Source organism: Candoia aspera, chromosome 3 (assembly GCF_035149785.1).
Source record: "Candoia aspera isolate rCanAsp1 chromosome 3, rCanAsp1.hap2, whole genome shotgun sequence".
NCBI classification, from domain to species: Eukaryota; Metazoa; Chordata; class Lepidosauria; order Squamata; family Boidae; genus Candoia; species Candoia aspera.
The window spans coordinates 87,289,833-87,305,127 of record NC_086155.1 but is presented as its reverse complement, the minus strand read 5'-3'; the positions used below and the strand labels follow the sequence as shown (position 1 = coordinate 87,305,127).

The 15,295-nt window shown below is 38.5% G+C and overlaps 1 protein-coding gene and 1 long non-coding RNA gene across 2 annotated transcripts in view; one reads left to right on the top strand and one right to left on the bottom strand.

Moving 5' to 3' along the window:
• Positions 1-2,374: 2,374 nt before the first annotated feature.
• On the bottom strand, positions 2,375-14,008 carry F3 (coagulation factor III, tissue factor). Its single transcript, XM_063298299.1, has 6 exons — positions 13,876-14,008; positions 7,206-7,320; positions 5,979-6,166; positions 4,353-4,531; positions 3,824-3,983; positions 2,375-3,316 (listed from the first exon to the last, which is right to left on the bottom strand). Exons 1-6 carry the CDS (start codon positions 13,964-13,966, stop codon positions 3,171-3,173), a joined length of 879 nt encoding a protein of 292 aa, XP_063154369.1. The 5' UTR covers positions 13,967-14,008; the 3' UTR covers positions 2,375-3,170.
• A 14-nt stretch (positions 14,009-14,022) lies between these two features.
• The window catches only part of LOC134493616 (uncharacterized), a 79,945-nt gene continuing 78,672 nt past the window's right edge, over positions 14,023-15,295 (top strand). Inside the window, exon 1 of the long non-coding RNA XR_010067589.1 lies at positions 14,023-14,230. This is a non-coding gene — a long non-coding RNA (uncharacterized LOC134493616). The remainder of the gene's footprint in view (positions 14,231-15,295) is intronic.

Below are 15,295 nucleotides of genomic sequence, written 5' to 3'. Positions count from 1 at the left end.
AACTCAAATGGGTAAAATAATCAGTCACATTTGGTTTAGGAAGAAAAAAAAAGTGTGCTTATGATAGAAATGTGTGCAACAGATGTGCTACATAGTAACCAGGGCTGTTTTTGCAGACACCAAAAGAAAGCACTAAATATGATACCGGATGCAAATTTTAGTTTCCTGGGAATCTCTCTTTTAATATATTTTTAGGAAAATGACTCACTTATTTCAGCATCTCATATCACATGTTTGGTATTTTGGGGTAAAATGAATAGAAATCAGCAGGATGGTTTAATGCAGGAGAGAATACAGCTCTAAAACTCTTCAAGAGATGATAAGTCATCTGTGGCTTTAAACACTGTAACAGTACACTTAAATGTGAAAAAAGCAGATGTTCTGAAACTGAATAGTACTTCCACATCAACAGTTTATTGATGCATTTACCCTGTCTTATTAATGGAATTCTACAAGGTGGTCTTGATCTGTAACACCCCCATCTTTTCCTATATTTTCTTTAGTTAATTTTTTAAAAAATGGGGTTGAGAAGGAAAAATTGGAACAGCCGCCCAATCACTTTTGATTAAGTCCTAAATATCACATCTTTTGCAGTACTCAAATGAATGATTGCCTAAATAATCCCCCAAGTATTTATGTTTAGAATAGGTATCTATAGCTATCTCCTAACATCCATGGTCACATTTTCAATTTGTCAAAAATGCAATGCAATCCCTAGCCTGGATCATTGCTTTCTTAGAAAAGGTATTCATGCATTACTGAGTTTCAGTCCCCTAAACCAGGTAGGAAAATCTGTAGATTAAAAAAAACCCAACCACCTGGAATTTCCATCTCAATCTGTGGACTGGAGAACCATGGAAATTTACCACCTTTGGACTAAGGAACTGTCCATAGAATGGCGTAGAGTTGAATGACCTGAATGCTGGGAATGTACTGCAATTTTTGCCTTTTCTTTTCTAAGGACAGGCTAAATCATGGACTGTAGAAGTAACCAACATGGATTTGAAAGGAAGCAGCTGGGAAGTGAGTGTACAGTGGAAAGATAAGATCAAACATAATAATAGATGAAAGAAAGGCCTTAGCAATAAAGGAGGTCAGAGGTTCACAAATTCTCCAGGAGGGTCATAAGCAACTTAACCTGATCAATCTTACACTGGCAGCTCTCTTACCCCTCTGCCTGTTCCAGTCCACAACAGGCAGTTCCAGTACTACAAATTTGGAAGAGCCCTATGATCCACAGATAATAATTATTAAAAAGAGTAAATTTATTTCTTATACAACCCTAATATGAATTGAAACAAATTAGTTTTATTAGGAGTTGGGAAACGTTACACAAATTAATTATTTTAGGGAGTCACAAGGTTTGAGAACCTCTGGAATAGGTGTTCTTGACTGATGCTAAACTAGAGGCAGTGCAAGGCAATTGCTGTAAGAGAACTCAGTTGCCCCAATGTAGGCTACCTATACGATTTATGACTATTTAAATTATTTGAGGGTATTTGGGCTTGATATTTTGTATTAAAACTCCACTATCTCGATCTAATCATTACATTAAACATATAACATTAGGAATGTCATCGAGGTGAAAAGATCAGAATAAATGTTCCACTGCATGACACTTGTGCAAGGTCATAAGCTTTTTATTCAAATAGTCACAAGAGCCACAAGAGCTAAGTTAAACTCCTAATTACATTCCTTACATACCTTTCCGCAGCCTAGCCTTATCAGCTGAGCTTATTATAATGGCAATATACTAGTTAACCTCCCTTGTTTTTAAGTAAGATTTTAATGTCTATGAATGCGGATAGTTACAATTAGTTATTTGTATCACCTTAGCTTTATATACACATATATCACCCACCTGCAGAAAAAATACATTGATTGTTATAATGCATTGTTTAGAGAGAACAGTTTACAACCAGGACTTTTTTTAAAATCAGAAATTATAGGAGTGCGTTCTACATTTCAAATAGAGAACATTCTATGAATCTTATAAATCATCAGTAAACCATGGTTGACATATGTTTCTGTGAGATGGTAGAGCTAAGATTAGCGTTGCTAGCGGGTTAATGTTGGTACAATCTAAATATATTTCTGCAAGGCTGCCCCCTGCCCCACTGGCATTAGTTCGGTATAGAAAGCAGAGTAGTCATAGCACAGAAATGAAGGGAAGAACAAATGATCCAAGTGTTAAACCAAATCCTAATTCTGGTACTTGAAGGGGAAATATTTTCCCCCTCTAATTTCTCAATCTTGTGGTTTAGCTGTAAACTCGTTGAGTTTTAAAATGTACAATGACAAGCACATTTTTGGCAGGCACTGACAAAACATTTGATAATGAAAGAAACCATCTGCCCCAAATCAAGAAACACACTTCTGTATTTCCCATTTACCTTTATTATATTAAATAAATTAATGCAATATATACAAATATACCTTCATTCATAAAAACCATAAATACATTAAGTTATTATAGTACCACAAAGAACCTCAGTTCACACCACCTGTGTTTACAGATATATGGAATTCTTAAAAAGTTAGGTTTCTTTCTGTCCAGCAGTTAATTATCAATACATATTTAAAGTGCTATGTTCTGGCAATGGCAACCAACAACACAGGTTACCAACTGAAGTCGTGGACCCAGTTTTATTTAAAATGGAATAACCTGTTTAAAAGTGTCAGATATCTGCCCAAAAAAGGCATTTCTGAACCACTTCCATGCTGTGGCCAATTGTCCAGTTCAGATCAAGGGAATCTTTCCCTTTTTATCAGGTATCTACTTGCAGCATATTCTAATGTTTAATAGCAATTTGTACCATACGTTTTATGCAAAATCAGGCTGCTAAAAAACCATTATTGTAATTTTATCACCACTTGATGTACCCCGAACACCCAATATAAAAAAATACTACCAAAAGTGCAGTAGAAACGGTAGCATTTCATCACATATGTAGTTAATATATTTCAAACAGTTCTCATAGTTTTAACAGTGGTATTAAAAAAGGGGTTTTAAATTGTGTTTTAAAAACAAATGTTTCATAGAAGCCATAAATGTTTGTACGTTGAAGAGTCAGTAATCATTGCTTCCAGAAGGGACTTCTTTTTCATGGCATTACTGCAGTGTTTATGCATATCAAGCCTATGATCATTCAGGGCTGAGATTTTTCTCCTTACAAATTTGGAGGCATATTCTCTTTTTCTGATAATTTGCCCTTTGCCTTTTTACACTTATACACCACCACAGATAAAATAATAATTACAATGATGACTCCAACAGCAACAGCTACTATTATGAGGATTTTGTCCAAATCAAGAGCTGGAGAAGAAAAGAAATGCAATGTCAGTTGAAGTATACGTATGCCTTATATTTATCTGAACTTTGTCCTGACTGAAGCTATACTACATTAATGGGGAATTAAATGGTGTAATAAACACAAAGCATTTCCTTCCAACCAGAAGGAAACACAAAATATAGATTTGCTCCAGAGGCATTGATATTCTGCAAAAACTTGCACAGAATTGGGTTACACAGTTAGTAGATCCAAAGAATAACTTTAGCTTAACAAACTAGGTATTTAGACAAGGAGGACTATTATACTCTGTGATATTTTATTTGTTCTGAACAGTTCGGTCCCCATAGATCTGTGATAATTCTGAATATCAAGTTCAATTCTTAGAGGAAAAAAATGTTGATACAAACTATATGAAACAATGAAATCAAAGAAAAATAGTATCATTTTATGACCTCTCTTGTGCAATCTAAGTGAGGTCACAACTGTTTGTACACTTAAAGGCAAAGGTTATGAATTCATATAATACATACCATCCAAATCCTCCCTTTGAACGCTGGTACATGTTACAGTGCTTTTTTGACTTTTTTGGTTATTTACACGGCTTGGAATATTAGCTTGAACATAGAAACAGTAGCTCTTTCCTTTATCAACACTGACTTCAAACTGATTGGTTTTTGTCTTTGATGATTTCTGAAAGCAACACAAAGGTTATTTAAAGAGTTATCTGCAGATATTCTAGTTCTTCACACTGCAGCTTAGTGTGAAATTATAGTCTACTACTGTAGAAATAGCAGTACTTTTATGAATATTGCTATTAATATGAAACAATAGAAAAGAGTTAATCTAAATGTTTACAAATTCATTAATTACGCTTTTTTATTTATTCCGCTCATCCTTATTTTTGAAAACTATACCCCGCCTTCAAATACATTACCATGGAGGCTTACAATAAAATATTTTAAGCAGCACAGATCAACTATTACATTCAAGTGAGTTTTAAAAGGCAAGTATTAATGGAGATCAGCAAGAGTTAAGCATTCTTAGAAATTGGGTTCTCACCCTGCCCGTACTTTGGTCCTTCCAGTAGTATAATATGTATTCCAGATCATTTCTGAATATGTCCTTGATAGTTTGCAAGGTACCATTAACTCTGTAAGGTGTTAATGGATTAGTTACTTCTACTTTCAGAGTTACATCTTTTTGTTCAAAACGTGCTATTGTTGGCATTCCAAGGTCAGCTAAGAAAGAAATGTTACCTAGTAAGACTTCGTTATAATATAAAAGAAGTACACAACAAAATGTTATGCATCAAGATACTATTTTCAAAGAAATATCATAAGTCCTGGGCAAAGACCGGGCAAAGGGGGTTGTATAGAACAGGGACGAACAAAAAAAGGAGTATCTCCCTTTTTTTTAAACCACCTGTGCTAAGCTGGGAAAAAAATGCATTACAGTTCTAACCACATACATTTATTTATTTCTGATTTTCTTCCATCAATTTATAATTGCCATTATAAAAATATTTTATATGACTAAAGGTGGGGAGTCATACCTTGCCCATTTTTAGTCATATACAATACTTTTGTGTGTGGAGGAAGTGGTTTATGGTTAAGACACCAGGCTAGAAACCAGGAGACGAAGAGTTCTAGTCCCCCCTTCGTGGGGTGACCTTGGGCCAGTCACCCTCTCTCAGGCCTAGGGAGGAGGCAAGAGCAAACCACTTCTCAAAAACCTTGCAAAGAAAACTGCAGGGACTAGTCCAGGCAGTCACCATGAGTCAACATAGACTTGAAAGCAAAAAAATCCCCCAAACAAACAAAAAAATCCAATACTTTTTCAATAGCAATTGTAAAACTGTAAAATACTAACTGCTAAAATTGGTGGTATAGTTTCCTACCTTTCTGACACAGAAAACATACAACAAGTATGGTACAAGTCTAAAAATGAGGTTCATATAGTTTAAAAAGAACTCTCCCCAAAACATTTTGGTCCCATCAACTTTTTATCATTGCCCCTCACAGTGTAGTCCTTGGGCCTCTCAAAATTGTTATACAGGCTTTCTGACTCCCAAAAGGTTTCTCACTCTGACACAGAAATACAGATTAATGTAAGTGTGCATCCTGTATCACATAACTAAGAAAATGTTGATCTGAAATAGATTTCAGACAGAACAAAGACAATCCACACATTATGCAAGAGAAATGTGATTGGATCCTTTAATACTTTTGAAAGTAAAAAGCAATTGTGTGTATGTTTCTGGGAGGGGGGAACTGTCTATTTTTTTGGAGTGGGAGGAAAACAGATACGTACTCTCTTGTACCATTTTCCAAACCAATACAACTGTTATGTCTACATATACTGGACAGTTTTACAGATACAAGTTCCCCATTAATAGGTCAAAAAGAAACAAATTATTAAATGTAATGCCCTACGGATCCAAATGAATAAATCAGCTTCCTTCCCTTGCAGCATTTCATTAAATGTTGGAAGATCCATGGATACATGTTATATATCAAATATTTAGTTTTTCAGAACTAAATTACAAAACTGAACAATTAACAGGAAGAAGTAATGCCTTCCTATAGATCTTAAAAACACACTCTTTGTAAGTCTTTATACGTAATCTTTTCTCTGTACAGAGGGATGTCAAAGATATGAAATATAAATCTAATTTATTATACTTACTTTGTGTGTAAGGTTCAAAGACTGAAGAAACTTCATATGGAGGTGTTTCAAAATTATCTTCATCATAAGGTATTTCAGAATATATGCGTGCTATGTAGGCATCTTTTAAATTCTGTAGCATCACATTAGTAACATCACATTCAGTTTTATTAGTATGAATGCATACTTTTCCCCGTCTTAACAGGTCCCTGTAAAGATTAAGATCAAGAAGGTAAATCAGGCATTTTATATATGTATGTGAGGAGTATGATTGGTATACGGTACATACATGCATTACAGTGGTCAGAAGAAAATGAGTATCATCCTGGCCACATATATAACTTTCACTTTGATCCATATAGTAAAAAAGCAAAACATTAGATGTTTTTCAAGGTCAGCAGTAATCTTGTCCATGTTAACAAGATGAACAGTGTAACTAGGAAAACATGAAATGGATTTTATGCTCTTGAATATTTTGTACTTCTGCAATGAATAAGTAATAGCTGCTTTCACAGCAGACTTAGAAGTACTAAGAAAAGCAACAATACAGGTCATGTAAAGTTATGGATAGTATCACAAAGTTAATGAGAAATAAAAATTATAAAACATACAAATATGAAACTTAACTTGCTTACAAATAAATTGATATGAAAACTAATGTAAGTACATTAAAGGAATAGAGTAACAATCTATACTATAGATTGATTCAATGAAGCTCCACCTGAAGCACCATATTTAACCAAAGCACTTCCCTCTGAAACACCAGATCACAGTGGTTGTTTATTTCAATCTAGTCCCTGTATCTGTGCATGTGAAGGATATAAAGAGAAGCCACCTTCTATAAGTTTGAAGCAGCCACCTGATTCAACCCTTCAAATTGAGGTAGTATGACTCAGTTTCCCCCCTGAAATTGCAACAATCCCAACAGGCCAAATTGGGAAGACACCACAAGAGGAATGAAATTAAAAACTATCTAGAGAGACTTTAAGAAATTTTAAATGAGAAAATATTGGATTTCTTCTTCCAACAATGTAAACTTGTTGTATGTTTTATGTAAGCAGGTATGCTTCAAGCTGTAACCTTATATGAAACCAACAGTATTCATTTACAATGTGAGTAATATCACCCTAAGCATGGAGACGTTTTTCATGTATGTATTCCTGTTATTTCTCAAACTGTTCCATTACCAACAAATAAGATACAAAGATACCTTAAAAAAGAAATTGGTGTTTCCAAACATTAACTTACCCATCAATTTCAACTGTATAAACATAACCAACTGGCTTTGGATCCCAGTAGAGCAGAGTCTTAAAATTGATCGATGACCAAGTAATGTTAACAGCTGTCTGTACTGTAGACCTACCTGTTTGACAATGGTATAGAGAAGAGTATGACCTAGATGTTGCTCCACATATTATAGTATTCTACATGGACTATAAATTGTTTAAGGCTCTAACAATATTATAAACAAAAATTTTTCATGTACTTTTTAAAAACAGTCTGATTGAAATTGGAGTATAAGTAAAACCTTCCCCAACCTGCTATTTTTCCAATATGTTTGTTTACAACTTGCATGACCTCTCAGCAAGCAAGTCCATAGTGGCTAGGTATTGCAGGAGTTATAGCTCATGTAGTTTTCTGTAATTCATGCTAATCCAAAATTTAATAATGAGATATATTATTCTCTCATGTATGAGAGAGAGAGAGGGAGAGGGAGAGAGAACCTGAATCAGCAGTTCAGCCAGGCTGAATCTGTATTCTATGCATAAAGCAGTCTTCTGAAATTAGTAGACTTTTAACTCTTTTAATCTCATCTAACTTGTCCATGGAGCTACAACCCAAAATATGTGAAAACCACAATTGTGGAGAAGAGTTAGAATATCTGAGAGATTCTGCATAAGGAAAGTATGCCAACACACTGGCTATGTTCTTACAACATGTTTAACCCAGCTTAAAAGTGCAAGTGCAATAATGGGCACTTCACATTATGCCCATGTATGACTGCTGCTACATGAGCTACATTTGTTGCCAGTAGGCTTCTGGATGCAATTCAAGATGCTGGTTGTCACCCATGCCCTTCATGGCATAGTTGATTATCTATCTGGTTATCTGAGGGACCACTATCTCCAATTGCTTCTGCCCACCAGGACAGAGTGGGTTCAATCCAGTCCCTTCACTTAAAGACTGCCATCTTGTGGGCCCAAGGAAGTGTGCTTTCCCTGTCACTACTCCCACCTTCTGAAACAGGATCCCTCACAGAGATATGGACAGCACTCACTGTTCTGGGGTTGCAGAAGGCCCTTAAGACCTAGCTTGGATTCCTGGTCTGGAGTTAATGAGTTTGTGGGACCCCTGTCATATTTGTACTCATTGTTCTGCTTGTTTTAGTCAGGGTTACCTGTTTATGTGTGTTTTTAACTGTTTTAATTGTTTTTTTGATTTTGTAAGCCACCCAGAGTCTAACAGAGCAGGCAGTCATAACACATTTAATAAATCAAAGAGAATAGAATTTAATATGCTGGACCCAAACATCTAAGCCATATTATGTCTTAATGTGCTGGAGTGGTTCACCCAACATACTAATTCAATGTCTAAGTTCCTACTATGCTCTCCAAAAACTATCTAACCTCATGTTAGCCTAGAACGTTGTATGAACCAAGACACTGTAATTTTGTTTATGCTAGTCGATATACAAAAAAATGGTTACCAGTTATGGTGGGCATATGGAATTTCTGTAGAAAAACTGGAAGGGGAACTTTTAGAACAACTAAATTTGCATTGCAAAAATCTGGATAACCATACAGTGCTAACAAAAAAGTACAGCAATACTAATTATTTGGTGCCATTTTGTAGTTGTCTGGCTTATTTCATATATGCCCTATTTGTGGGCCTTTCCAAGATTAATCACTGTAGGAAAGAAGGATATTAAGCTCAAGGAATAGTTGACTCTTAAATTTGTATCTTGAGCAAAGAGGAAACCTTTTTCATTCTAAGAATGCACAGAAGATTTCTTTCCTTATGCTCCAATTATTACCATTTTTATACTCACTGCAGTTATATGCTCCTCACAGCTGCAAGCTACCCAACTACATTATGGCATTATTGAACATTTTGAAATGTTCCCTAAAGTTCCATTCCTTTCTTAGAAAACGTGGTCACATATGACAAAACATTCTTTGGCAGACTTTATAGCTGTTCAAAGCAATTATTTAGATTTTATTTGCTTCTCAGTAGTAATAGATTAAATCTTACTTTTGTATACCTAATTTCATCAGTATCACTGAAAAGTTATTCTACACTCAGAAGACAATTTTGTTTTAAATATTAAAAGCATTCCAGCTGGTTAATGTGAATGTGGGTGTTGCCTTCTTACTCCTGTCCTGCACAGTTCTTCAGCCATAATTAGTGGCTCTTCTGTTGTTAAGCATGAAGTGCAAATGTGGCCAACATATCCAGTTACATCCACATCACTTTTAAATTCCAGTTAGTACCAAAGTCCCATTCCGCATTTGCATATTACATTTAATCATATTAGATGGAGATAAGGAAGCAGCCCATTCACTCATATGAACAAATTCAGGTGAACAGCTATGTGTGAATATGAATCTCTCTTCTTATATTGGAGATTTATGGCTTAGTAAGGCTAGCCCCAGACGTGATGACGCAGCTAGCTCAAAGCTGAAAGGACAGCTAGCGGCCGACGGTGCTGGTGGTGAACGGCGAATCCGATGTTCTAAGGATCAACACACCATTGGAACCTGGAATGTAAGATCTATGAGCCAGGGCAAATTGGATGTGGTTATTGGTGAGATGTCAAGATTAAAGATAGACATTTTGGGCGTCAGTGAACTGAAATGGACTGGAATGGGCCACTTCACATCAAATGACCACCAGATCTACTACTGTGGACAAGAGGACCACAGAAGAAATGGAGTAGCCTTCATAATTAATAGTCAAGTGGCTAAAGCAGTGCTTGGATACAATCCAAAAAACGACAGAATGATCTCAATTCGAATTCAGGGCAAGCCATCTAACATCACAGTGATCCAAATATACGCCCCAACCACAAATGCTGAAGAAGCTGAAGTAGAGCAGTTCTATGAGGATCTGCAGCACCTACTGGACAACAAGCCTATAAGAGACGTTATTTTCATCACAGGAGACTGAAATGCTAAGGTGGGCAGTCAAATGACACCTGGAATTACAGGTAAGCATGGCCTGGGAGAACAAAACGAAGCAGGACATAGGCTGATAGAATTTTGCCAAGACAATTCACTCTGCATAACAAACACTCTCTTCCAACAACCTAAGAGACGGCTTTATACATGGACTTCACCAGATGGACAACACCGAAATCAGATTGACTACATCCTTTGCAGCCAAAGGTGGTGGACATCTGTACAGTCAGTAAAAACAAGGCCTGGAGCTGACTGTAGTTCAGATCACAAACTTCTTCTTGCACAATTTAGGATCAGACTAAAGAGATTAGGGAAGACCCACAGATCAGCTAGATATGAGCTCACTAATATTCCTAAGGAATATGCAGGGGCGGTGAAGAATAGATTTAAGGGACTGGACTTAGTAGATAGGGTCCCGGAAGAACTATGGACAGAAGTTCGCAGCATTGTTCAGGAGGCGGCAACAAAATACATCCCAAAGAAGGAGAAAACCAAGAAGGCAAAATGGCTGTCTGCTGAGACACTAGAAGTAGCCCAAGAAAGAAGGAAAGCAAAAGGCAACAGTGATAGGGGGAGATATGCCCAATTAAATGCAAAATTCCAGAGGTTAGCCAGAAGAGATAAGGAATTATTTTTAAACAAGCAATGCGCGGAAGTGGAGGAAGACAATAGAATAGGAAGGACAAGAGACCTCTTCCAGAAAATTAGAAACATCGGAGGTAAATTCCAGGCCAAAATGGGTATGATCAAAAACAAAGATGGCAAGGACCTAACAGAAGAAGAAGAGATCAAGAAAAGGTGGCAAGAATATACAGAAGACCTGTATAGGAAGGATAACAACATCAGGGATAGCTTTGATGGTGTGGTCAGTGAGCTAGAGCCAGACATCCTGAAGAGAGAGGTTGAGTGGGCCTTAAGAAGCATTGCTAATAACAAGGCAGCAGGAGACAACGGCATCCCAGCTGAACTGTTCAAAATCTTGCAAGATGATGCTGTCAAGGTAATGCATGCTATATGCCAGCAAATTTGGAAAACACAAGAATGGCCATCAGATTGGAAAAAATCAACTTATATCCCCATACCAAAAAAGGGAAACACTAAAGAATGTTCAAACTATCGAACATGCCAGTAAGGTAATGCTCAAGATCCTGCAAGGTAGACTTCAGCAATTCATGGAGCCAGAATTGCCAGATGTACAAGCTGGGTTTAGAAAAGGCAGAGGAACTAGAGACCAAATTGCCAATATCCGCTGGATAATGGAAAAAGCCAGGGAGTTTCAGAAAAACATCTATTTCTGTTTTATTGACTATTCTAAAGCCTTTGACTGTGTGGACCATAACAAATTGTGGCAAGTTCTTAGCGGTATGGGGATACCAAGTCATCTTGTATGCCTCCTGAAGAATCTGTATGACGACCAAGTAGCAACAGTAAGAACAGACCACGGAACAACGGACTGGTTTAAGATTGGGAAAGGAGTACGGCAGGGGTGTATACTCTCACCCTACCTATTCAGCTTGTACGCAGAACATATCATGCGGCATGCTGGGCTTGAGGAATCCAAGGCTGGAGTTAAAATTGCTGGAAGAAACATTAACAATCTCAGATATGCAGATGATACCACTTTGATGGCTGAAAGCGAAGAGGAAGTGAGGAGCCTTATGATGAAGGTGAAAGAAGAAAGTGGAAAAGCTGGCTTGCAGCTAAACCTCAAAAAAACCAAGATTATGGCAACCAGCTTGATTGATAACTGGCAAAGAGAGGGAGAAAATGTAGAGGCAGTGAAAGACTTGGTATTTCTATGCGTGAAGATTACTGCAGATGCTGACTGCAGTCAGGAAATCAGAAGATGCTTAATCCTTGGGAGAAGAGCAATGACAAATCTCGATAAAAGAGTTAAGAGCAGAGACATCACACTGACAACAAAGGTCCGCATAGTTAAAGCAATGGTGTTCCCCGTAGTAACATATGGCTGCGAGAGCTGGACCATAAGGAAGGCTGAGCGAAGGAAGATCGATGCTTTTGAACTGTGGTGTTGGAGGAAAATTCTGAGAGTGCCTTGGACTGCAAGAAGATCAAACCAGTCCATTCTCCAGGAAATAAAGCCAGACTGCTCACTTGAGGGAATATTAAAGGCAAAACTGAAATACTTTGGCCACATAATGAGAAGACAGGACACCCTGAAGATGCTGATGCTAGGGAGAGTGGAGGGCAAAAGGAAGAGGGGCCGACCAAGGGCAAGATGGATGGATGATATTCTAGAGGTGACGGACTCGTCCCTGGGGGAGCTGGGTGTGTTGACGACCGACAGGAATCTCTGGCGTGGGCTGGTCCATGAAGTCACGAAGAGTCGGAAGCGACTAAACGAATAAACAACAAAAAAAGGCTATACACACTTAAATGAGAGCCATTTTGGTATGGTGGTTCAGGGATCAAGCTAGAAACTAGGAGACTGTGAGTTCTAGTCCTGCCTTGGGCACAAAGCCAGCTGAGTGACCTTGGGCCAGTCACTTTCTTCCCAGCTGGGAAGGAGGCAATGGCAAACCACTTCTGAAATCTTGCCAAGAAAACTGCAGAATTAGTCCAGGCAGTTGTTGAGAATTGGACATGATTGAATGCCAGAACACACACACACACACACACACACACACACACTTAAACACTGATTGTAAAGAAGTGCTTCCAACCTTGAATGAGTGCAACTCCTGCTATTCATTAAAGTAGCCCAGTTTTTTTGCAGGTTTTCCTAAGAAGCTGCTTTAAATGGTTTATTAATATCAGTGCAACCGTTAAAGCAGCTACAACTTTTTATCAACCTAAAAAAAATCAGTCTGCTTTAATGAAAGGCAGGTAAATGTTATGTTTATGTGATGTCCAAAGCACTTTGAATCATTTTCATACTGCACATAGCCTTTCTGCTTAGCTAATCTGCTTGTAACATTTTTTCTGGAATAGATTTATCACTGCCCTATTGATATTAAGAAAATGCATTGTTTCAAGGCAACACCACAATACTAATTACTGTACCAATTGTACCAATATTGCACAATATTTATAAATACACTTAATTGCTTTAAAAACATGCTAATTTTTCCTATTGTTAGGAATAGATAATAAATTTCTCCACTAAACTTCATACTTAATTTATAAAAGGATTCAGAATATACAGACGCACTTAAATCATGCTATTCTTCTGTTTGCACTTGAAAAATAAACTCAAATTTGATCAGAGAAAAATATATACAAACAACGTTTCAGCAAGTTTTAATAGAGTATGCTCCTTGAGCGTTGCTGTTATTCCTCATACTTCTTGCCAATTTTTTCCAAAATGCACATTATAATGAGCCCTCTCCACCACTCAGGCACTTCTATTCTCTCAGTTTCATTGCTTTTACTTAGCTTAAGACGTTTAAGTCCATCTGTTAATTTCTATGGCGAGCTGTTTTTACTTAGGACCGTCGTGCTGCAGTCAGAACGCAAGGATGACTTCTAGTCCACTTCAACGACTAATTTTTAACAAAGCCGTGGGAAATGGCTAAAGAAACCAGACAGGCAAAAGAGAAACTACTGCTTCTGAAGTATTGGTCCCAGGACGGGAACCCACAAGAAAAATCCAGCGCTCTCCCGGCGAACCCCTCCAGGCGGAAGGCAGATGGCGCAGAGACAGCCCAGGCTTCAAGTCCAATGGCGCGAAAAGGGGCTCAGTCCATTACTGCATCTTGGAGCGCGCGCCGTTCACTCACCTGAGTTGCAGGGAAGCAGAGAGAGCAACGCGCAGAGCAGCACCGCTGGAGCAAGGGGCGCTCCCGCCGCAGAGTAATGCCGTCGGACCATGACCCGTCTAAGGCTCGGAGGGGAGCGGGAAGGCGTGCGCGCGCGTCTATCGTGTGAGCGAGAGCGGAGTTAACTGAGAAGATGGCCTGCGCTTCCTTCTTTTATAGTATTCCCCCCCTCTCCTCCCGGAAACTCCGGACAGACGGCGGATGGCTGGAGGCTGATTGAATCACCAGGCGCTGGCTGTGATTCAGCTCTCACGCCCGCGAGTTCGTGACTGGGGGGACCGCTCCTTTGTCTTTACCTCCGAAGGCTCTGGGCCAGGTGAGCTGCGGAGAAAAGGGAGCAGCCGTCTTGCCTTTTGCCCAGGTATCTTAGGGTGGATACCAGCCGACTTCGGAGGGAAAAGAATTCGGCGAAGTGAGCCACAGGGTCGAGGGGGTAAAAGCTGCTCCCCCTTGCTCCGCCCCGTGATCCTCGAGAACGAAAGGACGCGAGGCGGACACCAATCGGCCAACCGCAGTCGCCGCCGCTATCTGCAGCGGGAGGAGGTAGGGGCAGTTGGGCCAGAGGAAAGGCGCATTTATAACTCCAGTGCGCGGGAACTGCTTTTCTAATAATGTTTCGAGGAACAAACAAGCCCCACTGAAATCAAGGCGTGTGCATTACCCCTAAGCTCCATTGATCTCGGAAGATCAATTCTGATGAAATGTGGATCCAAATCACAGAATTGGAAGGGAGTCTCAAGGTACTGTAGGTTTCTTCTTCCACTGTCAATGCAACGCACAGGAAGAAGTGTTTAAAAATCAAACGTATGAAAACATGTGAATGTTCTTCTTTTCATGCTATTTTAGATAAAAGATTCACCTTAAGACATTGTCGTTTGCACTTGGTTTTCCTGCAGTAAGTTAACGCTTTGGCTCCACCACAATGCAAAAAACATGAATCTTTATTACTTTTATAGGAGTTCCATCTAAAACTACTATCAAATCACAGATCATGGAGATGTAACAGTTATAAATCTGACAAAGTTTAATGTGCTATAGTCAAGATGAAAAACACAGGCAGGGTTGTCTGACATCCATGTAGGGATGACATTTCAAATAAACCTCAAGATAATTTCACAGTTTCATGAGACCCAGATGTCTGCACCATATTGGCATTAATCATTAGCTCCATAGTTGTTTGGCTGTTTTTATGTTGGTAGGTGTGATCTGTAATCTGATGGGGCTTTCAAGTGGATTTCATGTAAAAATCACAACTTTTACCCAGACCCACAAAATATACTACCTTCTCTCAAATGTAGCAAATCCTGCACAATCTATATGTGTTTGAGATGTAAAGTGAGACCAGTGTGAGATTTTTCACATAGCTTCTCAGGAACTACTG